The sequence below is a fragment of the Morone saxatilis genome, unplaced genomic scaffold (assembly GCF_004916995.1).
Source record: "Morone saxatilis isolate NCDOM2014 unplaced genomic scaffold, NCSU_SB_2.0 Contig19, whole genome shotgun sequence".
Taxonomy (NCBI): Eukaryota; Metazoa; Chordata; class Actinopteri; family Moronidae; genus Morone; species Morone saxatilis.
The window spans coordinates 6,710,662-6,733,470 of NW_023339751.1; the positions used below are offsets into that span (position 1 = coordinate 6,710,662).

General features: G+C 39.0%; 3 protein-coding genes across 3 annotated transcripts; all 3 read right to left on the bottom strand.

Moving 5' to 3' along the window:
* Positions 1-1,740: 1,740 nt before the first annotated feature.
* Positions 1,741-4,343, bottom strand: cfl1l (cofilin 1 (non-muscle), like). Its single transcript, XM_035664077.1, has 4 exons — positions 4,243-4,343; positions 2,807-3,093; positions 2,506-2,582; positions 1,741-2,398 (listed from the first exon to the last, which is right to left on the bottom strand). Exons 1-4 carry the CDS (start codon positions 4,243-4,245, stop codon positions 2,271-2,273), a joined length of 495 nt encoding a protein of 164 aa, XP_035519970.1. The 5' UTR covers positions 4,246-4,343; the 3' UTR covers positions 1,741-2,270.
* Positions 4,344-8,477: 4,134 nt separating this feature from the next.
* LOC118329763 (calpain-2 catalytic subunit-like) lies at positions 8,478-15,893 on the bottom strand. Its single transcript, XM_035664048.1, has 21 exons — positions 15,629-15,893; positions 14,959-15,028; positions 14,182-14,300; positions 13,916-14,049; positions 13,662-13,830; positions 13,480-13,563; positions 13,185-13,270; positions 11,999-12,073; positions 11,708-11,868; positions 11,429-11,598; positions 11,314-11,325; positions 10,920-11,131; positions 10,775-10,811; positions 10,619-10,684; positions 10,476-10,533; positions 10,320-10,384; positions 9,591-9,659; positions 9,413-9,491; positions 8,886-9,002; positions 8,737-8,795; positions 8,478-8,651 (listed from the first exon to the last, which is right to left on the bottom strand). Exons 1-21 carry the CDS (start codon positions 15,863-15,865, stop codon positions 8,628-8,630), a joined length of 2,103 nt encoding a protein of 700 aa, XP_035519941.1. The 5' UTR covers positions 15,866-15,893; the 3' UTR covers positions 8,478-8,627.
* Positions 15,894-16,305: 412 nt separating this feature from the next.
* LOC118329762 (calpain-2 catalytic subunit-like) lies at positions 16,306-22,534 on the bottom strand. The gene is made up of 21 exons (XM_035664047.1): positions 22,172-22,534; positions 21,440-21,509; positions 21,122-21,240; positions 20,646-20,779; positions 20,388-20,556; positions 20,211-20,294; positions 20,030-20,115; positions 19,873-19,947; positions 19,594-19,754; positions 19,340-19,509; positions 19,216-19,227; positions 18,885-19,096; positions 18,698-18,734; positions 18,484-18,549; positions 18,322-18,379; positions 18,167-18,231; positions 17,857-17,925; positions 17,685-17,763; positions 16,895-17,011; positions 16,715-16,773; positions 16,306-16,624 (listed from the first exon to the last, which is right to left on the bottom strand). The coding sequence occupies exons 1-21, from the start codon at positions 22,406-22,408 to the stop codon at positions 16,601-16,603; spliced, it is 2,103 nt and encodes a 700-aa protein (XP_035519940.1). The 5' UTR covers positions 22,409-22,534; the 3' UTR covers positions 16,306-16,600.
* Between the last annotated feature and the right edge of the window lie 275 nt (positions 22,535-22,809).

Below are 22,809 nucleotides of genomic sequence, written 5' to 3' on the forward strand. Positions count from 1 at the left end.
TTCACATCCTGTGAGCAGCAAATATGTACATCAGCCTCATGACACTAAAACGTTAACACCCTGGCTATACTGTTATTTTAAGACTTAAACCACCAAGATTTTTAAAAAAGAAGCTGTTTGCAAAACCCTGTCACAACTCAGCTGCATAGAGGACAGTTTCTGACAGGAAGTATTATTACACAGCAACATCCTGACACTATATCATCATACAGCAAAATGGAGGGTTATAATTTCTCCCCATAGCACACACTGTGTGCTCCAATCTCTCTATCCTTTATAAACATGACTAGTGTTTTCTAAAGCTTGTAAGTGTGGCCTTGTTTCGCTTTAAGCTTTACACACAGTAGGGTTCAGGTTGCATCAGTGGTTTACAGGCACAAGGAAGTATATTGCAAGATGGAGCTTGTTTGTGGGCTTTTTCAACAACCATGTATGGTTGTGTTTCGGTCATGATCTCTCGTTGTCTCACCCTCGATCCTCCCCCTTCAGCACACCCACACTACTGTCTTTCTTTAAAGACTGGTGAGAAAAAAAGCGGAAATTGAAACTTAACTTCATTGAGTCCTTGTGTCATTGTACACTCAGCTTTTCATGTGCCATAGAAATGGATGAGCAGTTGATCCGTGGGGAGTGTTCAGCAAAGCAAAAGCTGCAAATATGCTCACTAGTTAAACAGCAATAGCACCAAAGTCACCAAATAAATGTTGAACAGTCTGGTTATAAGCAACACAAATCATGAAAGCAATAGTTAGGTACTCATTATCTTTCTTTCTGCAAGTTAGATTAATAGATTAATATCAGTTTCATGCATTAAATGAAAGTAGAGCCAGCAGCCAGTAAACTAAGCTCTAAGCATGAGGATGAAGTAACAGAGTGGTGGCAAAATCCAACTACCAGCACACCTTAAGTCCACTAATTAATGCACTAATGTTGTGTTTTTTTATCAATACAAACATACAAGTGTAACCAGTTGCTGTTTCTCAGGGGTTAAGCCTATAGCCAGTAACTTCTCTTCTTCGTCTCTGTTGGTTGCCTGGCAACAGGATTTTGCTGCCTTTGGGCAGAGCCAGGCTCGCTGTTTTGTCCTTCCAGTCTGACCTAAAGCTCACTGGCTGCTGTCTACATATTTAACATTATGAGTGTACTAATCTTCTCTTCTGATTCTCACACAGAGAGTGACTAAGTGTATTTCACAAAGAGTCAATAAGGGTTGTTTTGCAAGTATAGAATAAGGAGTATATTATGTGTGAAGGTGTGACCAACAAAGGAAGATAATTGCCTGATTCACCTTGTGGTCCTTAGAGCTGCAGTGATGGATTATGAATGAAGAGTATTAAATGAGTGAAAAAATGATCACATACACAAGTATATTACAGATAGCATCAGTTGCAGTGCTTGGTTTAATTCCAGCTACACTTTAACTTGGCATAAGCCCAGTTTGATCTGGCCTCCCAAGTCTGACCACAGGCTTTGTGAAGGGGAAAGATTTTCCTTGGATACATCCAGGTGCTAAGACCAACCCCAGCTAAATGCTAATCATAGCCTTCACCCATACTCGCTTTTTTCAAAATGGTCCATTTTCACCTAATAAGTAGACACAAACATGGGTTGTAGTGGAAATGTTTTATGTGTGAACAGTGTGAACAGTTATTATAACTCTGCCAAATCAGCTAGCTATAAGTAAATCATATCCATATTTTATAAAAGGTGAAAAAGAAATAAAACAGCACACACGTAACATTGGCTGCATTACATTTATTTGACAATACTCAGTGCAACAACGTTGCATTTTCAGTTAAACTTTCTTTGTACTATTCTTTGTGTCCATAAAAGTGTAACAGTCAAGAAAAAACAAAAAACAAAACATGTTTCAACATGTCATCAGTAACCAATCTGTAAAGGAATACCGATGGTGTATACTGGAGTATAGCGGAATTCAAACACTATGCATGTGCATAAAAACACCTTTGAGAAATATAAATGTGTCAATAGTTTTATTTTATATGTATAGATACATCCGAGTATGAATAAAATTACATCTGGACAAAACTGATTTCAACCAGACTGGTGTAATTGGTTAGTTTATTAGGGCATCAGGAGGTCTGTGTTACAGGATCTAATCCCATCAGGAGCCCAACGCTTCTCTTCGAGCTTTATTGAACCAATCCAAAAAAGAAAATATGAAGTCGATTTGGAAATTTTGCCATTTGCCTTTGTAATCCCTTTAAATTGACCTTGTTTTGAAACAGCAGGGTGGGGGGGCAGGCTGTTTAACTTTGTCCTGTGGGGTGCATAGGATGGCCCTCGAGTTTGACTATGTTTTTTCCCAGTTTGTCTGCGAAAATATCCCTGGTGCTGCAATCTGCAAAGTCATTCAACTGCAGATCGTGTTTCAAGCCTGTTGAAAACATAGAAGAGGGAACACGATGTCATTTCATATATAAAAAAGGTTATCAATGTCTTGGAAAGTGTAATGTAAACTTAATGGAAAAAAAAACAACTTACCTGGCATGGCTTTCTTAAGAGCCTCTTTTGAGCTAGCGTAGTTCATTTTCTCTTTGATGCGTGCACTGTCAGGACACCTGATAGGAAGAGAAATCATTATCCTAATTGTTTCACAACTTAAGTATTCTCTCTCTCTCTCTCTCACACACACACGTATCCTCAGAATAAAATTAGCTCTTAAAACACATGTAAGAATTTTACCACAACTCTACTGCTAGTCATCCTCTACAGTCTACAGTCAGTTGAGGAAAATTACATTTAAGAAGAGTTTTTATGCCTCAGTTGCAATGCAAGGACCTACCACAGCGCAAAGACCAGTTCTTCCTTTACACTTGCTTCCTTGGTTTCAAAGTGGCAGTCATACAATATATAGCGGCACTTTTTAGGTTCCAGCAGACTCTGGTAAAACTTGAAGACATCCTTGCCCTCCAGATCTTTTTCGAGGTACTTTTCCTCCACGTCAATGTTATCATCAATGAAGCCAAATACTACAATTCTTATACGTTCATTCTGATCAGCATCATTTTTCACAAGTTTCATATCATTGTAGAGTCCCTTCACTCTGTCAGCGACTTTCACTCCAGATGCCTGTTTTTTTGAGAAAACACAAAACATTACATGTCAGTATTTAGTTCAAGAAGCCATCGTCTGCAACTTCTTTTGTTGACATGATGACATTTTATCAGATGTACTCTTTGAAAGGTATTAACCCAAGGAGGTCACAGGTAATGTTTGTGAGCTAATAAATTCAAAATCTACCTTGTATCTAATGTTCCACTCATTTATATTACATAATAACTTATGACCAGACCATAAGAAAAAACACAAAAAATTTTTTTTTGTTACAAATGCTCTTGTAACTTAGCCACTTAAATTTTCCAGCTGTATAAGTTTTTGTATTTTGAATGACAATACGAATCATATGTTTTAAGAGTAAATGGCCGATTCTTTTTTCTTTTAAAAGTGACAAAGCAGCTGTATGCATTTCCGCAAAGATAAGAGTTTAGCACCAAGTCTAATTGGCCAGTTAAATGTATACATTTGTGTAAAAATCAGAGACTGATAAAAGACCATCACAGTGTATGCACTTTGGTGAATTTGGGCCTTACAGTTGCTCATATTTGAGCAGATGTTTGTTCACTTGTACTTTGGTGTCAAAAACCCAGAAAGCAGAACTAAAAAAAAAAGGAAGAAACAGGAAGTTCTTCAAAACTAGACATTGGAGAGAAGTGTTGAAGCTGTTTAAGATGTTCAATGTGCAAATACTCTACCAGCCTTTTAGCAGTAACATGCCGTGGGTGTAGCCTGCTCTATGAATTTTCAAGGCTTTGGCTCTGTCACATTCCAGTCATTGTGGAACAAGTTAGCACAAGAAAGACCGCCCCAAGGGATTCTCTCAGAACAAGTTTGAAGCACGAACAAAGCTCCCTCCATTTTGGAGGCAAAACCACACCTTGAACAAGCCCTTTCAAACACTAAACTCTCTCTTCACTCAGCAAACCATTTCCTCAAGGAAACAACACATGAAAATGTCACACACATATTCACACATTGCCAACCAGGCTTCACTCAGTTTACCCATTTTTTTTACATATATTATTAAAATGAGGATATGGCACTGCAAAGTTTAATCAGTTCTAGATGACATGTCCTGCAGGGCGCACAAATCACAAAAAGTTGTTAACTGACAGTGCACAGTCAATCCAAAGCAAAGAAATCTTTAGGAAAGTTACTCACCATTTTTGCTTCTGATGTGTGAAGGAAGCAGGCAGCAGAGAAAAATGGCAGCAGCAGTCAAAATGCTGAAGGGTAATAAGGAAGGAGAGCAGGTTGACTCATAGAGGAGGAGCCGGGGTAAATGAGCACACCTCCAAAAGTAGGCCCACCCACCTCTTCCCAGGTGTGACACAGCTTGTCCTGCAACCTCAACATTTGAATTTAATCACATTACATTTGAAGCCTAAATCACAATGGATAGATGGGCTTCATTGTCTGGCACAATGCGCACATTTTGTCAACCTTTTCCATCTTTTTACCTTTGCCGGAGATAGAGGTCTTAATTTCGAGGTAAAATTCCAGGTGAGCAGTATACAATACAGTCATGGGTGGGAGCGGCACATAACACCCTTATATGGAGAACAAACCTGTCCACATTTTTAACTCATCTGCTGCTGAGATGCAGTTCGGTGGCCTTATAAGGTAAAAGGTAGGATGAGTGCACAGATGTGTCAAAAGTATTTATCTATCTACCTATGAGGTGAGATGTTACACCTCCATCGTATTCCAATAGTTATAGTCAGTGTACAAAAACATGATTAATGTCAATACAATCTTATACCAAACACAGGATTGTATACATTTTGATATGATTCACGTGAAAACTGATGAGTGCAGTTTATATGATTCATAAAAAGTGACTGTGGTGCACTTAAAAAAGTAGAATGAAGACTCAGTGCCAGGCCTGTTTTTCTCACAGTCACATAAAAAAAAAGAGTGTAATTGTTGGCATGTTGGTGCAAGGCTATTGGAAAACTACATCGAAGAGCGAATAGGAAAAAATCCAAAACCAGAATCAATGACAGAAACTGATTTAAACAGGGCCTCTTGAAGATATGTATGATAAGTCTGCGTCTGTCTTTAGGATAATAAAGTTTGGAACTTTTCTGGAAAGTCCAAGGGTGTAGCTAACTAGGGATTAGGGGCTCAGTTCACAGGCGAGGAACCTTGGCCCCCTGCCACTTTCCTCCGATCCTACAGTACATCTACTGAAGTACTGCGCTTAAACACAATTTTAAAGGTACTATTCTGAGTATTAACATTTTCTGTTGGTTTATACATCTCCTCCAGAGCAGTTCTGAAGCAAATATTGTGCTTTATACTCCTCATCTAAACAAGAAGTGAATAAGTGATGCCATTCTCTCTCTCTCTGTTAATTTTTAATATTTGTTGTACATAACTTTAAATAGCTACATTACAATAAGGCAGATAGATGTGAAAACGTTTGAGTGAAGATTTTAGAATATGTGGGGATCACACATCACACACATAAAAGGGATTTTCTCAGCACTCTTGAGGGAACAAAATGTGAAATCTAAAATGTGCAATGTAAATGCTGCTGTCTGCTGGAGGCACCAAATGAGGAATACAACAACTACCAATGACAAAAAAAGTTATTTCTTGTGTCAGCTATTAACTGTTTTTTTTGTTTTTGGCAAACAAAATAATAACATCTTCATCTTTTTTTCTTTTTTTAGATGATACACATAGTTTAGCTCCTTTTGATGGATACTTTTGGGTATAATAAACCCTTCCTCCACAGTGACTATTTTTAAATGTAGATACTCTGCTTCAGCGTCACAGTGGCTTTGGTTCCTCTGTGTGGATTAGTGGTTTAAAGTCAGTCAGAGAGCCCCGCCCCACATCCGCACCAGCTTCTGTTCCAAAAAAGCAGGCTGCCTGAATGCACGTGTCACGGCTTGCCTGCTAACATTTGAATTGCAAGCACAGGAATCTGTGACTTGTAAAGAAAATTAGAAATATCTCATTCATGTCAAATAGCTGACAATCTGTTTAACAGAAGTAGTGAAATAGTTAGCTACAGAAAGCTCTCTTTTGGTGGCTTGAGGGTGTTTTTTTTTTTTTAGGTTTATAATCATAACTGTGGTAAGGCCTGCCCTACCAGACCTAATGGAAGCCTGCAGCAACCTTTCAGGGTAGTAAAAGGGGAAATACAACCCTGAACCACACAGAGCAGGAAATGGCTGCTGCATAACTCTCTGTCAGTTGAAAACTTCATGCTGCTGCAAGCACATTGCAAGTTTGGCCATAACCCATTCAGTGACGTCAAAGCAGCAAACCCAAATCTGTGAGAACTCTGACATCTACTGGTAACTTACAGGCACTGAACTGTTACCTAATGTTAGATGTGATGTCTGAATCACTCTGTGGAGAGTGACACCATTACATTTACATTTGTGTTACATTTGTGCATCATAAAAAAGTCTTGAGGAAAAAGAATGAATAGGAAAATAAATTCCAAAATATCAATTTTACTTTGAAAAGAAAGGATTCATATTTAGGTCGACCGCTGTTTTCTCTGTTTTGGAAAAAGACAGAAATAATTGTACATATATTTAATTAATATGCACATATTTTAGATTTCCACAGACAGTTCCACTTACTGACTACTTACTATAGCCTCCTTGAACTCATTGAGATTTTTATGAACAAAATCCCAACGTACCTTTAATTGAAATATCTTATAATATTGACAAATCTTTAATTTATTTTTTACTCGTTATTATGTCTCTCTTTCTCAATATGCATATTATAAACATTTCCATTTAGTTCATTATCACTATTATTGTTATTATCATTATCATTGATCTTCTTATTGTTACTGATAATAATAATTATAGCAAGTGTTATTATTATTATGACTATTTTTATATGTTTATTATTATTGTTATATAATATGGTTATTTATTAATATTATATAGAGACAAATATATAAATTATTATTATCCCAAACTAACAATACAAATGTGTCATAACAATTCCCCCCCGGAACACACATTTTAACTGCATTAAAAATTACATTTATCATGACTTTCCTCATCTTTTTCGTATTATGTACCAAAATAGGTTATTACTTGTTTTCTTGCCTTTGTGTATTTTATTCCTGTTTATCATATCATATCAACCTTTTTTTTAAAAAGAAAGAAAGAAATATCTTTTAAAAGCTTTCCTCTTGCATTTTACAATATGCTTAAGTTTATATAATTCAGATACAATGATTAGTGGGTAGTTTTAATGCAAAATCTGCATGAAGATGCAATGCAGCCATGACACATCACTTTAAAGTTTGAAGGCCTGATAATGGCTTACGGTCATTTTCTTAAGGTATGTAACATTAGACATACTGGGACAGTTGAAAGGCCTGTTTTACATGTTACGCTTTGACACAGATTTGGTTCGGTCTGTAAAAAGTAACTCTACACTGAAGATTGTATGGAGAAAAAACATTGTTGTTCTGACCTCGGTTCGAGTTTCAAGTCTTTTGGGTGTGGTGAATTATATTTCTTCAGTTGACTATTACAATTCTGCAACTCAAAACAATAAAAGTAATAAGCTATAGTTTCAATTAGTCTAACAGACATTATCTGGTCTGAGTTTACAACAATTTGCTAAAGCATGCTAGAAAATGCATGGAAGTTGAATTTAATGTAAAGTAATGTGAATATATATATAAATATTTGTTTAATTATGTCCCTTTTTTACAGATGTGCCGTGCACTCTGTTTTTTTTAAATGTTCTATATAAATAATTGATTTGGTTTTATTTGACTGAACCTTTTTCAGTACACAGAAGCAAATTAGTGGTTATATGTGTTTGCATTTGCAAAGAACTTGCTACCAAAGAAAAGGGAGATGCCACACAGAACTGTGATATATGATATAATTCCCAAACGCCTTTTGATTTCTTTGATCATATTTCATCAGTGTCTGTGGCAGTAAAAATCTTGCATGCATTAAACATTCAACATTTTAAGAAAGGTGCTTTTTGCTTTCTAGAAGATTGACATCATTCTCACAGTATGAAACTACCACAAACAGCAGGTTAGCTTAGCTTGGCATAAAGACTGGGAACAGGGGGAAACTGCTAGCTCGGCTTTGTCCAAACATTAAAAAAGCTGCCTACCAGCACCTCTTTTTCAAGTCTTTATGCTACGCTAAGCTCACCAGCTGCTGGCTGTATATATGTATATATATATATATTATTTGGTACTCTACTGTGATAGCTCACCTTCCCTATCCACCACGTCACTAATGTCCGGTAAGCATATATCTGCCTATGACTTCATCAACTATATATACATCCTATATAATAATACTGCAAATCTTTATTGAATACTGAACAAACAGAATCTTATTTGTGGGACACATTAAACCTTTATTATGTTTGTTGTATAATCAAAGTCCAATTATTTCCCCTAAACATCAGTAACTATTGATTAGGTTGTTACACAAGACACAAACTGCCATACACAAGAAAAAATACAGCATATTCAGATATGATGACTTTTCAACACAAGTCTTCAGCTGTGAACAGTCAGTGCTGCTCTACAACATCACCAGATTCAGCCACTGTGGATGAAAACACAAGCACGAGTCAGTGAGTGGTCCATAAACCATTTATATTTCTGTGTCATTACCACATCTCAACTCTTACCTCCATAAAACCCAGTTCTATCTCACCGTCCCCATCCTTGTCCAGGGTATTGAAGGTGTCTGTAAACAATAATAATAAAAACATTGTAACTCCATATAATGTCTGCATGGCTGTAGAATAGAAATATGGTCACAGTGACAAGAACTCACTGAAGAGTGACTCTAAGCGGATAAGGCTGCCCACAAAGTTGTCAAAGTCAATGGTAAGGCTTGGTTCACTGTAGCGGGCCACAATTATCTGATGCAGAGCGTTGTTGAGAGAGAAGCCTGCCAAAATGATGAGGAAAGATTAAGTTAGAGATACTATTTAATGAAATAACAAACCATGAAAATTTAACCAGTATCCTCTAGCCTCTTGTCCCTATAACTCAGGGGTGTCCAAACTTTTCCCCTTGTAGGGCCAAAACTGAAACTTAGTGATGGGCCAAACACAAACATCTGTATTTTCCTGCTACATATTTAAAGAAAAAAAATACCTCGCAACAAATAAAACAGCATAAACAGTGATTTATTTTATACATTTTTTAAATAAATCTTTTCTTCTCTTTTTCTAGAAACATCTGGCGGACCAAATCAAACCTTACGGCTAGCTGACTTTGGCCCACAGGCCCCACTTTGTAACTCTTTATAAGGTAGAGGAGTATAGAGAAATATAATTTGTGAAATAGACTTCTTACCAGCAGCCTCAACAGCCATCCGCATCTCGGAGGCACTCATACAGCCACTTTGGTCTGCGTCTCTCTCTTTGTACAGATCCTAATGGAGAGCCCAACAAGTTAATATGTGCTATCACCATTCTAGTAATAAACTATGTTACACATGGTATGTTAATGTCAATATAAACTAATATCATACCAGGAACTTCTCAATCTTTGTCCACAGGATCTTAAATTCTACCACTCCCAGCTTGCCACTTCCATCTTTCTTTGAAGAGTATGTTAAGGAAGATTGTAACATGCCCTACACAGAGTGGGTAGGTTTGGCCCTTCATCAGACACGACCTCGCTGAATGGTTAACTCATGATGTGCAGCCAAATCTTACTTTAACTCTTACATAGTACATAAAGATCACAATTGTAAATAATTGTCTAGTCTAGATCCACAGATCCTAATAAGATTCTCAAAGATACCAAATATGCAAGGTGGAATTTGGGGGAAAGTATGTATAAAATAAAATTAGAAAACAAACATCATATAGCAATAGGAAATTCTGTATTATGAGGAATAAGATCACTTTTTCAGCCTTAGAGGAATATTTTGAAATTTTGGGAAACTTTTATGTCTGACTACAGTAAGCAGCCAATATAAGTGTAAAAATGACACAATGTGGTTTTATGGGGGGTTATTTATCTGAATATTTCTGAGGACACCTTTACAGAATATGTTCATTATTGCCAGGTAAGATGTTTCTCCTTGTTTTGCTGCTAAGCTAAACTAATCAGCTGCTCTCATCTAACTTTTGGCAAAACCAATAAAATTTCCCTAAAAGGCCCCACTATTCCTTAAAAGCCCTTAAAGAGGCAATAAAAGAGCGAACAAGATGTTGAGCGGTTAATGGTTTTGTGGATTCCTGAGTAAGGATACATCGAGCAGGTTGATCATGTTGCGACAAGTCAGCAAGCTGAACCCATCGGTTTTGATATCATCTCCTGGAAATGAACAAAAACACAAGGATGTATTGCTGTTACATGTACTGAACTTGCCTGAAAGGAGGAGGGGGAAAAAAATGATTTCTCTTACTCTTCGTCACCACTCGGTTGAGGATTCTCTGCAGCTCGAAGGCAGAAATCTCCACATCCTAAGAAACATAATGAAACAAAGATAAGAAGATCATAAGAATGATGATTTGAGAAGATAACGTGTCAAATCGTATGCCTACTTACATGACCAGCTAGCTGTCCAAACAGTCTCTTGAATCTGTCACTGATGTCATCTTCATCAATATCAATCTAGAGATGACAAAGTTTTTAATTATTTGTTGAAATATTAATACCAATATTAACCTTCAAAAGCATAAATATGAAGGGATATGATTTTACCTGCTCAACATGGGATTCTACAGGATCATCAATCTCCCTAAAAGCAACCAGAAGTCATAGTTATATGATTGTTTTGAATGCTACAATCATTAATATTATTTTCTCATTATGAAATTGCAGTTATTTGTGTGTGAAAGGAACATACTGGAAATCAGCCTGTTTCTCAGAGAACACCCGCACATAAAAGTCTCCATTCTTGTTGGGCTCAAAGGTGGAAGGGATGATGAGGTATTCTCCGGGGGGAAGAGAGAAGTGGTTGCACACCTCTCGCAGGTTGATGAAGGTCTCGGAGCGTGCTGCTGAACAGTTGCGCAGGAAGAAGTTTTTCTTCAGGTGCACTTGCCTTTTGCCAGAGTACTGGGAAATGACACACATGCAGGACGGTCACATGAGGGCGCCCTATACCTTCCTTCCTTCTGTCTTCCCACTTTTGTTTTACATTGTACATTTTTAGGAGTGAAAAATTAACAATAATGCAGCAGTTTTTTCTTCCTGTCATTCTTCATGAATAATGGGTGTCTTCGTCTTTGTGTACATACCTCCTCAGGCAGCTGGAAAAAGACAAAAACAATCCAAATGTCAGAATAGGTGCAAATGTTGCATATGCAGTGAGTATTATCTCTTACGTTATCAAACCTAAAGGCAGCTCCTTACCTCATAGATGGCAAAGCCGATGGTCTCCATATCCTGCCCCATTTTCCTCATACGGCGCCTGTTCTTCTGCATCAAGCCCACAATGAAGGTGCAGCCCTCCTCACCATCATCAGGGTCATCATCCACCTCGTCCAGCTTTATGACAAACTGAGGGTTCATCCAGAAGGAATCTAGATAGTGAAGCAAGGGTTAGCAAGGTGCTTGTATGCACTGTATGTTAGTTAATGACACACATTCACCAATGTTGGATTCAAATCTGGAAGGAAGATTTAGCCGTACTTGGATAGTTTCTGCAGCCACCAGCTGACACGCCTCTTCTCCACGTGTCTTCAAACTCTGACTCTGCCCATTTCTTGTACTCATCCCCTGTGAGTGCATCAGGGGTGAGGTTGCAGATCTCAAGGCGAGAATATTGGCGCAAGAAGTCGGAAAACGACATCCTGTGGAGAAATTATTATGAGTGGAACCAAAAAAAAAGTCAAACCTATCACATCTATCCTTCAAATGTTATTTTCCTTTCACTGGAGTATCAGTAAAATATATAGTATATCAGTTTTGGGTGAGGTTTACCAGAACTCCCCATCCTCAGAACGGTTGGTCAGCCTTGCCCGGTCATCACTGCTCACGTATCTCCACTCAGAAGAACTAGAAAAAAAGTGCCAATACATTATTAGTTAGATTGTGTGAGGAAGTTAAAACATGGAAGACATAAAGTACAAGCACGCACCTAATTCGCACCACACACCACCTACACCTCGGGCACCAGAATAAGCTTCCAAACCAGAGTCTGTGTAACAACTTTTTCACTACAGGATTTACCAGCCATTCCACTGGGTGTGTCTGTATATGTTACATGCATGAAAGAGACACATACACACAATACCCTCGTCCAAACAAAGGCTTGATGATGGTATCGTGTGGATGTCTTTAAGGCTGGGTCCTCTTATGAACAACACAAGAGGCGTAAATGGGAAAGCCCAGTTATAAGCAGCAGTTGAAAGCAGTTGGCTGATCAGTTAACAGTGTCAGTTGTCACTTGTCATAACTAAAACCTGGAGATTATAACAAACCATACTTGTGATGTGAGAGCTCCAGAGCTCAGTATTGTAGGGAGTTAAACCACATATTGGACAGGTTAAATTTCAGTAAAGGCTAAACACACAAAGAGGAAGTTGGAATTACTTAATAGTGTACCATGCTCGTGTCTATTTACTAGCATGCCGGCATTTAGTAATTAGTACCAAACACAAGCTGAGGCCAATGTGAATGCCATTGGTTTTTGGTCCTCAAACAAAGTATAATATTCGACAAATTGAAATGTTTAACCCGATGACGCAAGAGGAAACGTTCAAAGATACAATTCATCCTGAGGGGATCATGAATGTTGGGATCGTCAAAGTTATTAGTATACATCATCTAGGAATCATCAATGTATTCATAAAAATCCACCCTTTAGATCTTTAGTCTGAATAAGTGAAAACTTTAACCTGCTAATGGTGCTACATGTCAAGTCACCAAAGGCTCCATCTTCTGAGGACCATGAATTGACAATCCACCCAGTGGTTGCTAAGATGTTTCAGCCTGGACCAAAGCAGTGAACCTACCAACCTATGGATCCCTGTGCTGCTAGTGTGGCTCAACTAGTAAACTAGAGTATACTCTGGAATAGCTGGCAATGATAACCGTTAGAGCTCATTACTCAAAGGTAATATGAGCATTTTCATTGAATTTCTCCTCAGAAGTGCACAATACTCACTTGTCGCTCCAGGCTCCATTCCACTCCACCTGACCCCACGGGTTTCTTATCCTGATTAGTTGCACCGTGTCTCCTCTGTAATCCACCTGACACAGAATAAGGTGTCAATTACTTTTAGCCAGACAAAGGAAGATTTTATGGGGATTTATGGGGGATTATATAGCAAATAAATCAGTTGTATGTTATATGTTGTAAATTGTATCTGTTACAGTACAAGACACACATGGTAGCCACTGCAGCTTCACTTGTACCTGGATCATCTGTGTAGTAAACACACACACAAATATTTCCTCACCTTGTCCGCTCCTGTCACAGAGTAAGCATGGCCCTTCACCAGCTTGCGATAGGTGACTGCTTCTGAGTCGGCCGAGCTGGTAATCTGGGAGGGAGAGCAAAAAACTTGTGAGGTAAAAACTACCAAATAGCACAAGTATACCAACCATATACAAGAGAGTGAAACAAAGAGCTCAAACATACATTAATGGAGCATCCCAGAAGGGAGCCTCTCTCCAAGGCCTTCTTAATGATTTTGAAGAGGCGGGGATCTGCGTTTTTCAGGTCATGGCTCTCAGCAATGCCTCCAGTGAAGTCCTCAAAACCCTCAGTGGTGCTGCCTCCAGAAAGAGCCTCGTAGCATCCATTTATCCTAAAGGGAAATGAGTTCATAAATAGCTACACAAGAATAAAAGATACTGAAACAGAAGGTATCCAGATGTTTCATTCTTCCATACTTGGCATAGGCCTTCTCCAGCAGCGCACTCCAAAACTCTGAACCCTCTGCTGAGTGAACAAACAGCAGCTCGCCATCTCTGGTAGGCAAGCGGTCATCAACCACCACATCCACCCACTCACCAAACTGCCAGAACTGAGAGCCAGGGACGCAATTAGTCAAATCAAACCTGCCACTTTAGCTCAAAAGAATGATATTGTAGTGTGTGTGTGTGGTGTGTGTGTGTGTGTGTGTGTGTGTGTGTGTGTGTGTGTCAAAGTATTGTACCTCAAAGTGAAAGATGCCCGCATAGTTCTCCTCAAAGCTTTGATCATGGGGGACAACACGCGTCAGAACCTGTTTGTTGAGAGTCAAGGATGCGATGGCTGCCAGGAGCCAGCAGTCACCTGAGCACAACAATATAGGGAAGTCCTGTTTGAAATCTTATGTAACAGCCAGACGATTTCAGGTTCTCACATGTCAGTTTAATTTTGGCATTATGACACGTCTCAACATACGAGGCATGCAGTCCGCACACACACCTCAATTGTGCAAAGTCATGGCTATTGTCTCATCTCTCACTGCCTGTCAGCTGCAGCGGCAGCTCAGTCTCTACCACATATACGTTCATTCTGCCAGACAGGGTGTAGACCCTGAAGGAGTTGTTGCAAGATGTTTTGTACACAGCTGATGTCAGTGCACAGGCATTTACCAGGAGTTATGAGGTTTGGATTTTATTTCAGTGGTATGAGGTTACAAAAGCACTGGCAAAAGACAGCTTCCAGATATGAAACCAAGCAGGATAATATTTGAATGCACAGTGTGATACTTTATTTAGATCTGCAGACCCATGACAGTCAAAGATAAGCATGCAAAAATAATTTATTCAAATGGTTGACGATAGAAATATTATGTGTTCTTTGTAAAATACTGTAAATATCTAATTGTGCCATCAAAATGCATTTGAATGTGACTCGTTAGGGAAATAACAGTAGGACTGTTTAAACAGGTGATTAATATACATTGTTGGAAGAATGTAGGAATTTGTGTGTGTGTGTCTCTTACCGAGCGCTCCTTGACAAATATCCGTCCTGGTGGCGTTTTCAACTATGAATTGTGGATTGGAACACAATTCCTTAGAGAAAAAAAAGAGTAAAAATTGAGAGAAATTGTAATGCTTTCTCACATCAGCACTCTGTAGTTGGCCTTTAATAGTGTATCCACCCTCATTTGGATAATTATGTTTTGCTGGATATAAAAAAATTCATATATACTGTATGAATGGTGGCTCTTTGTGTCCTGATGCACTGTAGTTAAACAATTACCACTTTACATTCAGAATCAATGCAAACACTTTGAATCACACACATACTTAGTTTATAATATTGCAAACATTACAAAGACAGCTCCAGTTTTCATTTTTTTAATCTTTTAAAGCCAAATATTGACAAGCTGTCAGTGTTTCACAATAAGAAACAGCATATTGGCTGATACAATCTAGATACAATCTAGTTTAGTTTAGTTTGTGGCTAAGCAGAGACAAAAAAACTATCCACAAATATGCATTAAGTTGTCAAAGCAAATACAGAAAATACAATCTGCGATTTCCAGTTTTAAAAAGATTTTAATCTTTTGGACTAATATAGCCCAGGGGTTGTATTTCAAGCATGCAAAATAACTGCAGCCACATGCCACCTACTTTCAGCAGATGTTTCCATCTACCTACTGCACCCACCTTTGGTCTTTTCCAGGTAATGCCCCGAACTTTGTGGGAGTTTGGTCCAAGTTCATTGAAGCCTAAGGATGAGGGCAGAGGCTCAAAGCAGTCATCCTCAAATAGCCGGCCTCGATCCAGACAGCTTGCCCTCAGCGATTCATAGTCCTGATTCAGATATTTCACAGCATTGTAGTTGGATCCAATCCCATGTGCTTTCTCTCGGTTGTGCTGAAGTTTAGCTGCTATGCCGGACATTTTAAAAGACTGCAAAGCTTTCTGTCTCTCTACGACTGTCTCCTCGTATGTGTGTGTGGTTAGACAGGCTCTGTGTCATATATGCAGCTCAACTGTCTCCACACCCTTTATTGTTCTTACCAGACTTGCTCTAGCTCACCTGTTTCATCCAGCCTACTCTGCATCTGGCTTTGACTGATGGCCCATGATCGGCCCAGATGTGGCCCACATGGATGGATAGGTACCAATTTGATCAGTATATCAAATACAGTATAATTTGGCCCTGCTAAACACCACAGTTACTATAATTGCATTAATAATAACAGTGAACAGTGAAAACAACTGTATGAATACTTCATCTGACATATCTCAGACTATTTTGACCATTTAATGTCAGTTATCTGTGCAAGATTTTATGAATATTGATAGTCCAGAGGCCATAGTTTCTTAGTTTCTTTATTTTCTATTCTTTGACAGAAATTTTGCAACAGTTAAAAAAACCAAAGCACCAATTAGACAAATGTTTCTACTGCACAAAAAAAAACAATATGTGAGTGATATAAAATACCTCTAAACATTTGGATAAATGTTTTTTCCATGTATATGTTCAGCGAATATCATTATCATATCCTATCAATACATTTTAGTCATTTTTAAGCAGGAATATAGTGTATAATGAAATTAATCATTTGTTAATTGATGCTTCCTCTTCCAGCAGATATCACAAAGAGGTGATTTTCTGTCTTGTCTCCAGAGTTAGTAGATAGCCAGGCACAGCCACTGTAACAGGAAACAAAATTATAGCACACACTGTTGAAGCTGAAATTGCTGACAAAAACCAGCAGGTTTTTTTGCTATTATCTCACACACCTGTTGAATATCCAGCTCAATCTTCCCTGAGTCAGGGTTTTCCAGAGACTTAAACATTTCTGGTTGAGAGGCAGAAAAAAGATACTGGTACTGTAAACAAACGTAGCTCTCATACAGAGTTCATACAGATCAATATGAAATATACTGAAAAGTGATATTGTTGTGTTTGCTGACACTTACTGAAGAGCATTTCCAGTTTAATGAGACAGCCTACAAAACTGTCAAAGTCTATAGCATACTGAGCATCAGCATAACGACTGACAATGGCCTGCAGCACAGCGATGTTGATGTTGAAGCCTGGGGAAGAAAATAGTCACCTTTTAGCTTGTGGGGTCAGTTTCAGACATGCAGATTATTTTTCTGATCCTGAATGATCCTAGTTATGTTACACAGCCTCACCCATGCTTGTTTTGTTCATGTGGTAAAGTATACATACATGGCATTTATTTGCAGGTAGGAAGTCCTCTAACTGGCTTATCCAGTCTGCCAGTAACTGCCTGCTCATGTTACCCACACACAAACAACATCCTACAGTGTTATTAGGTTGGATACAATCCAGATAAATAAGCAAAATACTGTGTTTACATAGCATCACAGTTGGCATGCTTATTTGTATGTCAACTATAGGCATACTCTGTTCAATGATAACCAGTCTGTGGGCAATATACCTTAATAGCTAATTTAGATTCTTATCAAAATAACTAATATTCTTCCTGAATTGACAAGCTATTAATTAAAGTAGTCTTGTTAATTATAGTCAGTGAATTGTGTGAAAGAACAACAGCCTCTGGTGGGGTGTTAGCTTTGCAGCAAAGCATATCAGAAGCTGTAAGGTAATGATAAAAAATAAATGATTTGTCTTTTAGAATATGTTAACGACGAGGCTGACATAAATGAAAAGTTTTAGTGTTAAAGAGTTTTATTCCTGGATTTAACTTTAAGAGATTCTTCATGTCATTGTGTTTGTTACCTGCTTCAGTGGCGGCGCATCTCATCTCGTGGGAGCTCATGGTGCCAGAGTTGTCTGAGTCATGATTCTTGAAGATCTCCTATATGACCCAGGCATCCATTTGTTGTGTTAACAGATACAGCCAGGTGTTCCAACATGATCAAATCTAATTTTAAAACCACATACAACCTACCAGGTATTTCTGGATTTTGTTCCAGAGCAAGTGGAATTCCATCAGTCCCAACTTGGCACTTTCATCTTTCTGGAAAATGTTAAGTTTTATAAAAAGATCAAAGTGGAAAGTACTTTATCAATAATTTAACCAACCAAGCACATGTCTTAATTACACAGTTATAATAAGGGGTGAGAGTTTACTCATCTATGTTAAGATCAACTGTATCAATTAGGTGAAACCACAGTTTACCTAGCTCTGTCTTTGCCACTACACCCCTGGCTATGCACCTAAAAAACTGTGGCAGAACAATTTCCTTTAAAGAGGATACATCCAGCAGACTGACAATAAGGCGACCCGTCTCGAGGCTGAAGCCATCTGTCTTGATATCAGCCCCTGCAGGAGAGTGACAAACCACAGAAAGTCTTAAGTCACTGAAAATATAAAGGCTGCACTTCAATGTATGTAGGAGATTGATGTACTCACGGTGAGAGACAATGTTGTTCAAAATTGTAACCAGTTCAAAGACTGATACCTCCATGTCCTGTTTGAAAAATGCATATTATAACGTGAATTTTAATTTGTAATCCAGGTTTAGAGCTGTTTATGGATCTCATTTACTGTCAGCTCTCATGTTGCTTTACTCACATCGCCTGCAATCTGCTTGAAGATTTTCTTGAAATGAGGATCCACATCACTCTCAGATACCTCCTCCTGTGAGAGAAAGACTGTGTCACTATTATCAAATAAAAGCACTGGCTCATCATATTTTAGGCAATGTCAGTACTAAGAACTCTTTAAAAAAGTGACAAACCATTTCTTATTAACGCATGCAAGCTTATCATTCTGTGAATTTTCTTACCTCCTCTATTTTAGCATCAATGTCCTCCTTCAGTGGACTTAAAAAATAGAAATGCACAGCTTGAGCACATTCTTGGCATTTACAGTAGATATTGACTGAATTCAAGAGTAAAAAAGGCACTGGCTTCTGGATATAGATGGCTGTATAAGCTACATTATCATTCTGTATGTTACTGTAACAGAGATACCTGGTTGCAGCCTGTTTCTCTGAGAACACCCTGAGAATGAAGCTGCCATTCTTGTGAGGTTGGAAGGTCGAGGGAATTATGGCGTATTCTCCTGGGGGAAGTTTGAAGCGGTCGCACACTTCACGTGTGTTGATGAAGGTGCTGGACATGGCCACAGCTCTCTGTCGCAGCAGGACATCGGGACCCAGGTGAACATTGCTGCGGCCTTTGTACTGAAGATTAACAACAATTGCAATGTCAGACAAACAGCTAGCCAGAAATTCACAATGCAATCAAGCAATTTTTAGTAAGTGATCATGAAACTGGAGCATTTAACAGTACAAATACAGACCTCATCTGGGACCTGTAAAAAGGAAAGAGACAAAGTATGTTAGAAAATTATTTATTTACAGTAAATAAAAGGTAAAAGTGAAATACTGAGATTTCAAATGTAATATCAGATAATTCTGAGACACCTCATAAATGGCAAATCCAATAGTCTCCAAGTTGCGGTCCAGCCTCTTCTGTCTTCGTCCATCCTTTTGCATCAGTCCCACCAGAAAAGTGCAACCATCCTCCCCATTCAGAGGATCATCATCCACATCCTCCAGACGCACCACAAACTGAGGGTTGGACGAGAATGTGGCTGGAACACAGAAAGGTGTAATCCTTTATTTGAAGTAGTGTAACAGAACTTCTTGCTCAGACATACGTATGGTTTCTCTGCTACCTGGGTTATTGCGGCAGCCGCCGGCAGTAGAGCCAACCCTCCACATCCCATCAAACTGGTAGTTATTCCAGTGGCCCACATCATCACTCATGAGTGTGTCTGGGGTCAAGTTACAGATCTCCAGCTTGGAGAACTGCCTGATGAAGTCTGAATAGGACATCCTGAACAGAGGAACACAAACTTAATAGTTACTTTGGTGATGTAGTACAGCATCAACAAAGTAGCTAAAATATTACATTTGTTGTGCTATAATTGAAATGTTAAGCACAATGGATTTACCAGAACTCTCCATCTTCAGACACATGGTTCAACTTTGATTTCTCATCTTTACTGACGTAGTTCCATTCACTGGATCTAATTTTGAAAAAAAAATCATGCTTTTAGGAAAATCCAGGAAGTAATCAATGGTTAATGGGTCTATAATGTAATTATTTACCCATCACTCCACGCCCCAGTCCACTCCACTTGACCCCATGGGTTCCTGACGCGGACCAGCTGAACTGACCTGCCTCGAAAATTAACCTGGGAGAGAGAGCATCAGTGGGCAATGTGATTTTCATGCAATAATAAGACAGAAAACAAAAACAAACTGTCAACAGTTGAGATGAATTGTGTACCTCTTCTGCGCCAGTGACTGAGTATGCATGTCCTTTGACAAGTTTGAGAGCTGTCACTGCCTCTGTCTCGTAGGCACTGGTGATCTGAAAAGCCCCAAGAACAAGCATTTCAATTTCGTGACATCAGTGCTGTTACATATTTGTTTGCATGCAAATCGACATGAAAATAAGACTTACATCAATGGAGCAACCCAGCAGTGAACCCAGGTACAGGGCCCTCTGCATGATTTGGAAGAGGTTTGGTGGAGCCTTGTCTAAAGAGTAAACCTCTGCGATTCCTCCTGTGAAATCCTCAAAGCCCTCAATAGTGTTTCCTCCTGACAGGGCCTCATAGCAGCCATACACCCTGTCAGGCACAAAGGGATGTGATCAGATTCACCAGTTATATATTGTATGTTTTAATGAAGCAAAAGGTATGAGAAGAATGATCCATACTTAGCATAGGCCTTCTCCATCAGCGCGCTCCAAAACTCTGAGCCCTCTGCTGAGTGGACAAACAGCAGCTTTCCATCTCTGGTGGGCAAACGGTCATCGACCACCACGTCCACCCACTCACCAAATTGCCAGAACTGAGAACAAAATACTCTAGTCAGTAAATTCAAATACTTAGGCACAAGATACTTGCTTTCACAAAGGGGGAAGTACTGATCAGCTTTGTAGGAGAACAAGCAGAACATATTTTGGGGATTTATTTTTGAATGAACTGACTGAAATTGACCAGAATATATGAACAAAACTTGTGCAAGATGGATTGTTGTATTGGCCCCCAAATCTGTACTGCCCTACTCCAGTGTTTTCATTAAAATAACTCATCATTCTATGGTCTGACATAGCATGAAAAAAGACAATAAAATAAAAAGAGCACTGGAAAGTCAGAGTTGGTGGTCAGATGAAGAAGGCCTTTGTCTGACCTGGAAGTGAAATATCCCGGCATAATCTTCTGTGAAATTTTGTCCATTGGGCACCACACGAGCCAGGATCTGCTGATCTAGAGTCAGAGAGGCTATTGCAGCCAGAAGCCAGCAGTCACCTACACAGTAGGAGCAGATACATGATATGAGATTGGGCAACATGTGGTGTTCACCACAGTGGAGCATGTGCCAACAACCCCCCTCCTAATAACAGAATGGGTGGAGGGGTTTCAGCATGTTTGTGGTCCCCTTTTAAAAACCAAAACACCCCATCATTCATCCACCCATCATGTACCAATCCTCTTTCCCATCACTTACCCAAAGCTCCTTGGCAAATGTCCGTCCTTGTGGCTCCATCGTCAATGAACTTTGGGTCTGAGCACAGTTCCTACAAAGAGCACCAAGCAACCACAAAGAGATGAACATTTAAGAGAGTAGTTTTCGAGAAACATTTCCATGGATTGGTTGAATAGCATTCAATGATTTTTATTTGATGACTATGTTAAAAGAAAAATACACCCTTTAAAAGTATTGACACTTACAGAAGAATTACTATGATTCAACACATTATTGTCCTTCTGTTCTGAAAAGACAAAATTCTGGAGCTGCTTTGTTCAAAAACCTGCACAGTCTGACCTTTCATATTCAAATCAGCTTTATTTCATGCAGCAGCTGGCCACACAGAGATCATTTAAGTAAGCTCTGAAAAGGCAGAATAAATCCTCACTGTAATACTTGGTATAGTTTTTATGACCACTTTTATTATTACTATAGTGAATGGAGTATTTAGCAGTTTTTTGTACATGATAGTTCAGTATCTGAGGCATTAATTCAACCTTCTGATCCAGATGCAGTTGGAAAGTAACTAGTTACAGCTACTCTTTAAATGTATTGTCTTTACTTCTGCTTCCCTGCTTAAAAAATATTAAATAGCTGCAGTTAAGAAAAAGAAAAGAACATCCAACACTCACTGCCAAGCTCACTAACCACAGTATAATATTATAGTACAAACTGTGTATTTCTGTGTTTTCCTTCTCAGTGGATTCTTACCGATGGCCTTTTCCAGACAACACCCCTGGTCTTGGATGAGTATGGTCTCAGCTCATTGTAGCCCAGTGATTTGCCCTCAGCTGGAAAGCAGTTGTCCTCAAACAGGCGTCCACTCTCCAGACACTGCTGGCGAAGAGTCTCATAATCCTGCCCCAAGAACTTCACTGCCTGTTGGTTGGTGCCAATGCCTTCTTCCCTCTTCTGCTGACGGGCCAGTCGATCTGCCGTGGACGTCATCCTCACCTCTCAAGTGTATGTAGACTCTCTGAATGGCGATATCCCTCTTTGTGAGCTGATCTTCCACCAGCTAAACACAATTCAGACCTGTCTTTGTTCTAGCCTCCTATATAGCTGCAACAGGTGAGGGGAAGACAGGGTGGGATTACAGACAGGGAGGGGCCTCCACGGACAGGTGAGGTGAACAGAGTAGGAAGCAACACAATGCAAATCTACAATTAGATAGCTGTGACCACAACTGAAATACAAACAGGGACACGCCTAAAGGCAGCCTGAAGCACCACTATTATTGCTTCATTTTGTTTGTGGTAGTGTGGGCAGTGTATTGCATTTATTATCACCCCCTCTCTGATACGGGTACATAACAAAAGCAGAGTAAACAAACTCTTTTCTTGATTTAA

What these genes read in the sequence shown, in the direction of transcription:
- LOC118329763 (XM_035664048.1), bottom strand. Translation starts at nt 15,865, where the DNA reads ATGTCCGGCATAGCAGCTAAACTTCAGCACAACCGAGAGAAAGCACAT. An exon ending in TTACCTGGAAAAGACCAAAG is followed by an intron (nt 15,029 to 15,628) that starts GTGGGTGCAGTA and finishes TTTTTCTCTAAG; the next exon opens with GAATTGTGTTCCAATCCACA. An exon ending in GATGGCTGTTGAGGCTGCTG is followed by an intron (nt 9,003 to 9,412) that starts GTAAGAAGTCTA and finishes TCATTTTGGCAG; the next exon opens with GCTTCTCTCTCAACAACGCT.
- cfl1l (XM_035664077.1), bottom strand. An exon ending in GAACTGGTCTTTGCGCTGTG is followed by an intron (nt 2,583 to 2,806) that starts GTAGGTCCTTGC and finishes TCTTCCTATCAG; the next exon opens with GTGTCCTGACAGTGCACGCA. An exon ending in TCTTAAGAAAGCCATGCCAG is followed by an intron (nt 2,399 to 2,505) that starts GTAAGTTGTTTT and finishes TGTTTTCAACAG; the next exon opens with GCTTGAAACACGATCTGCAG.
- LOC118329762 (XM_035664047.1), bottom strand. Translation starts at nt 22,408, where the DNA reads ATGACGTCCACGGCAGATCGACTGGCCCGTCAGCAGAAGAGGGAAGAA. An exon ending in CATTTGCCAAGGAGCTTTGG is followed by an intron (nt 21,241 to 21,439) that starts GTAAGTGATGGG and finishes CCTACTGTGTAG; the next exon opens with GTGACTGCTGGCTTCTGGCT. An exon ending in ATGCGCCGCCACTGAAGCAG is followed by an intron (nt 17,012 to 17,684) that starts GTAACAAACACA and finishes TTTCTTCCCCAG; the next exon opens with GCTTCAACATCAACATCGCT.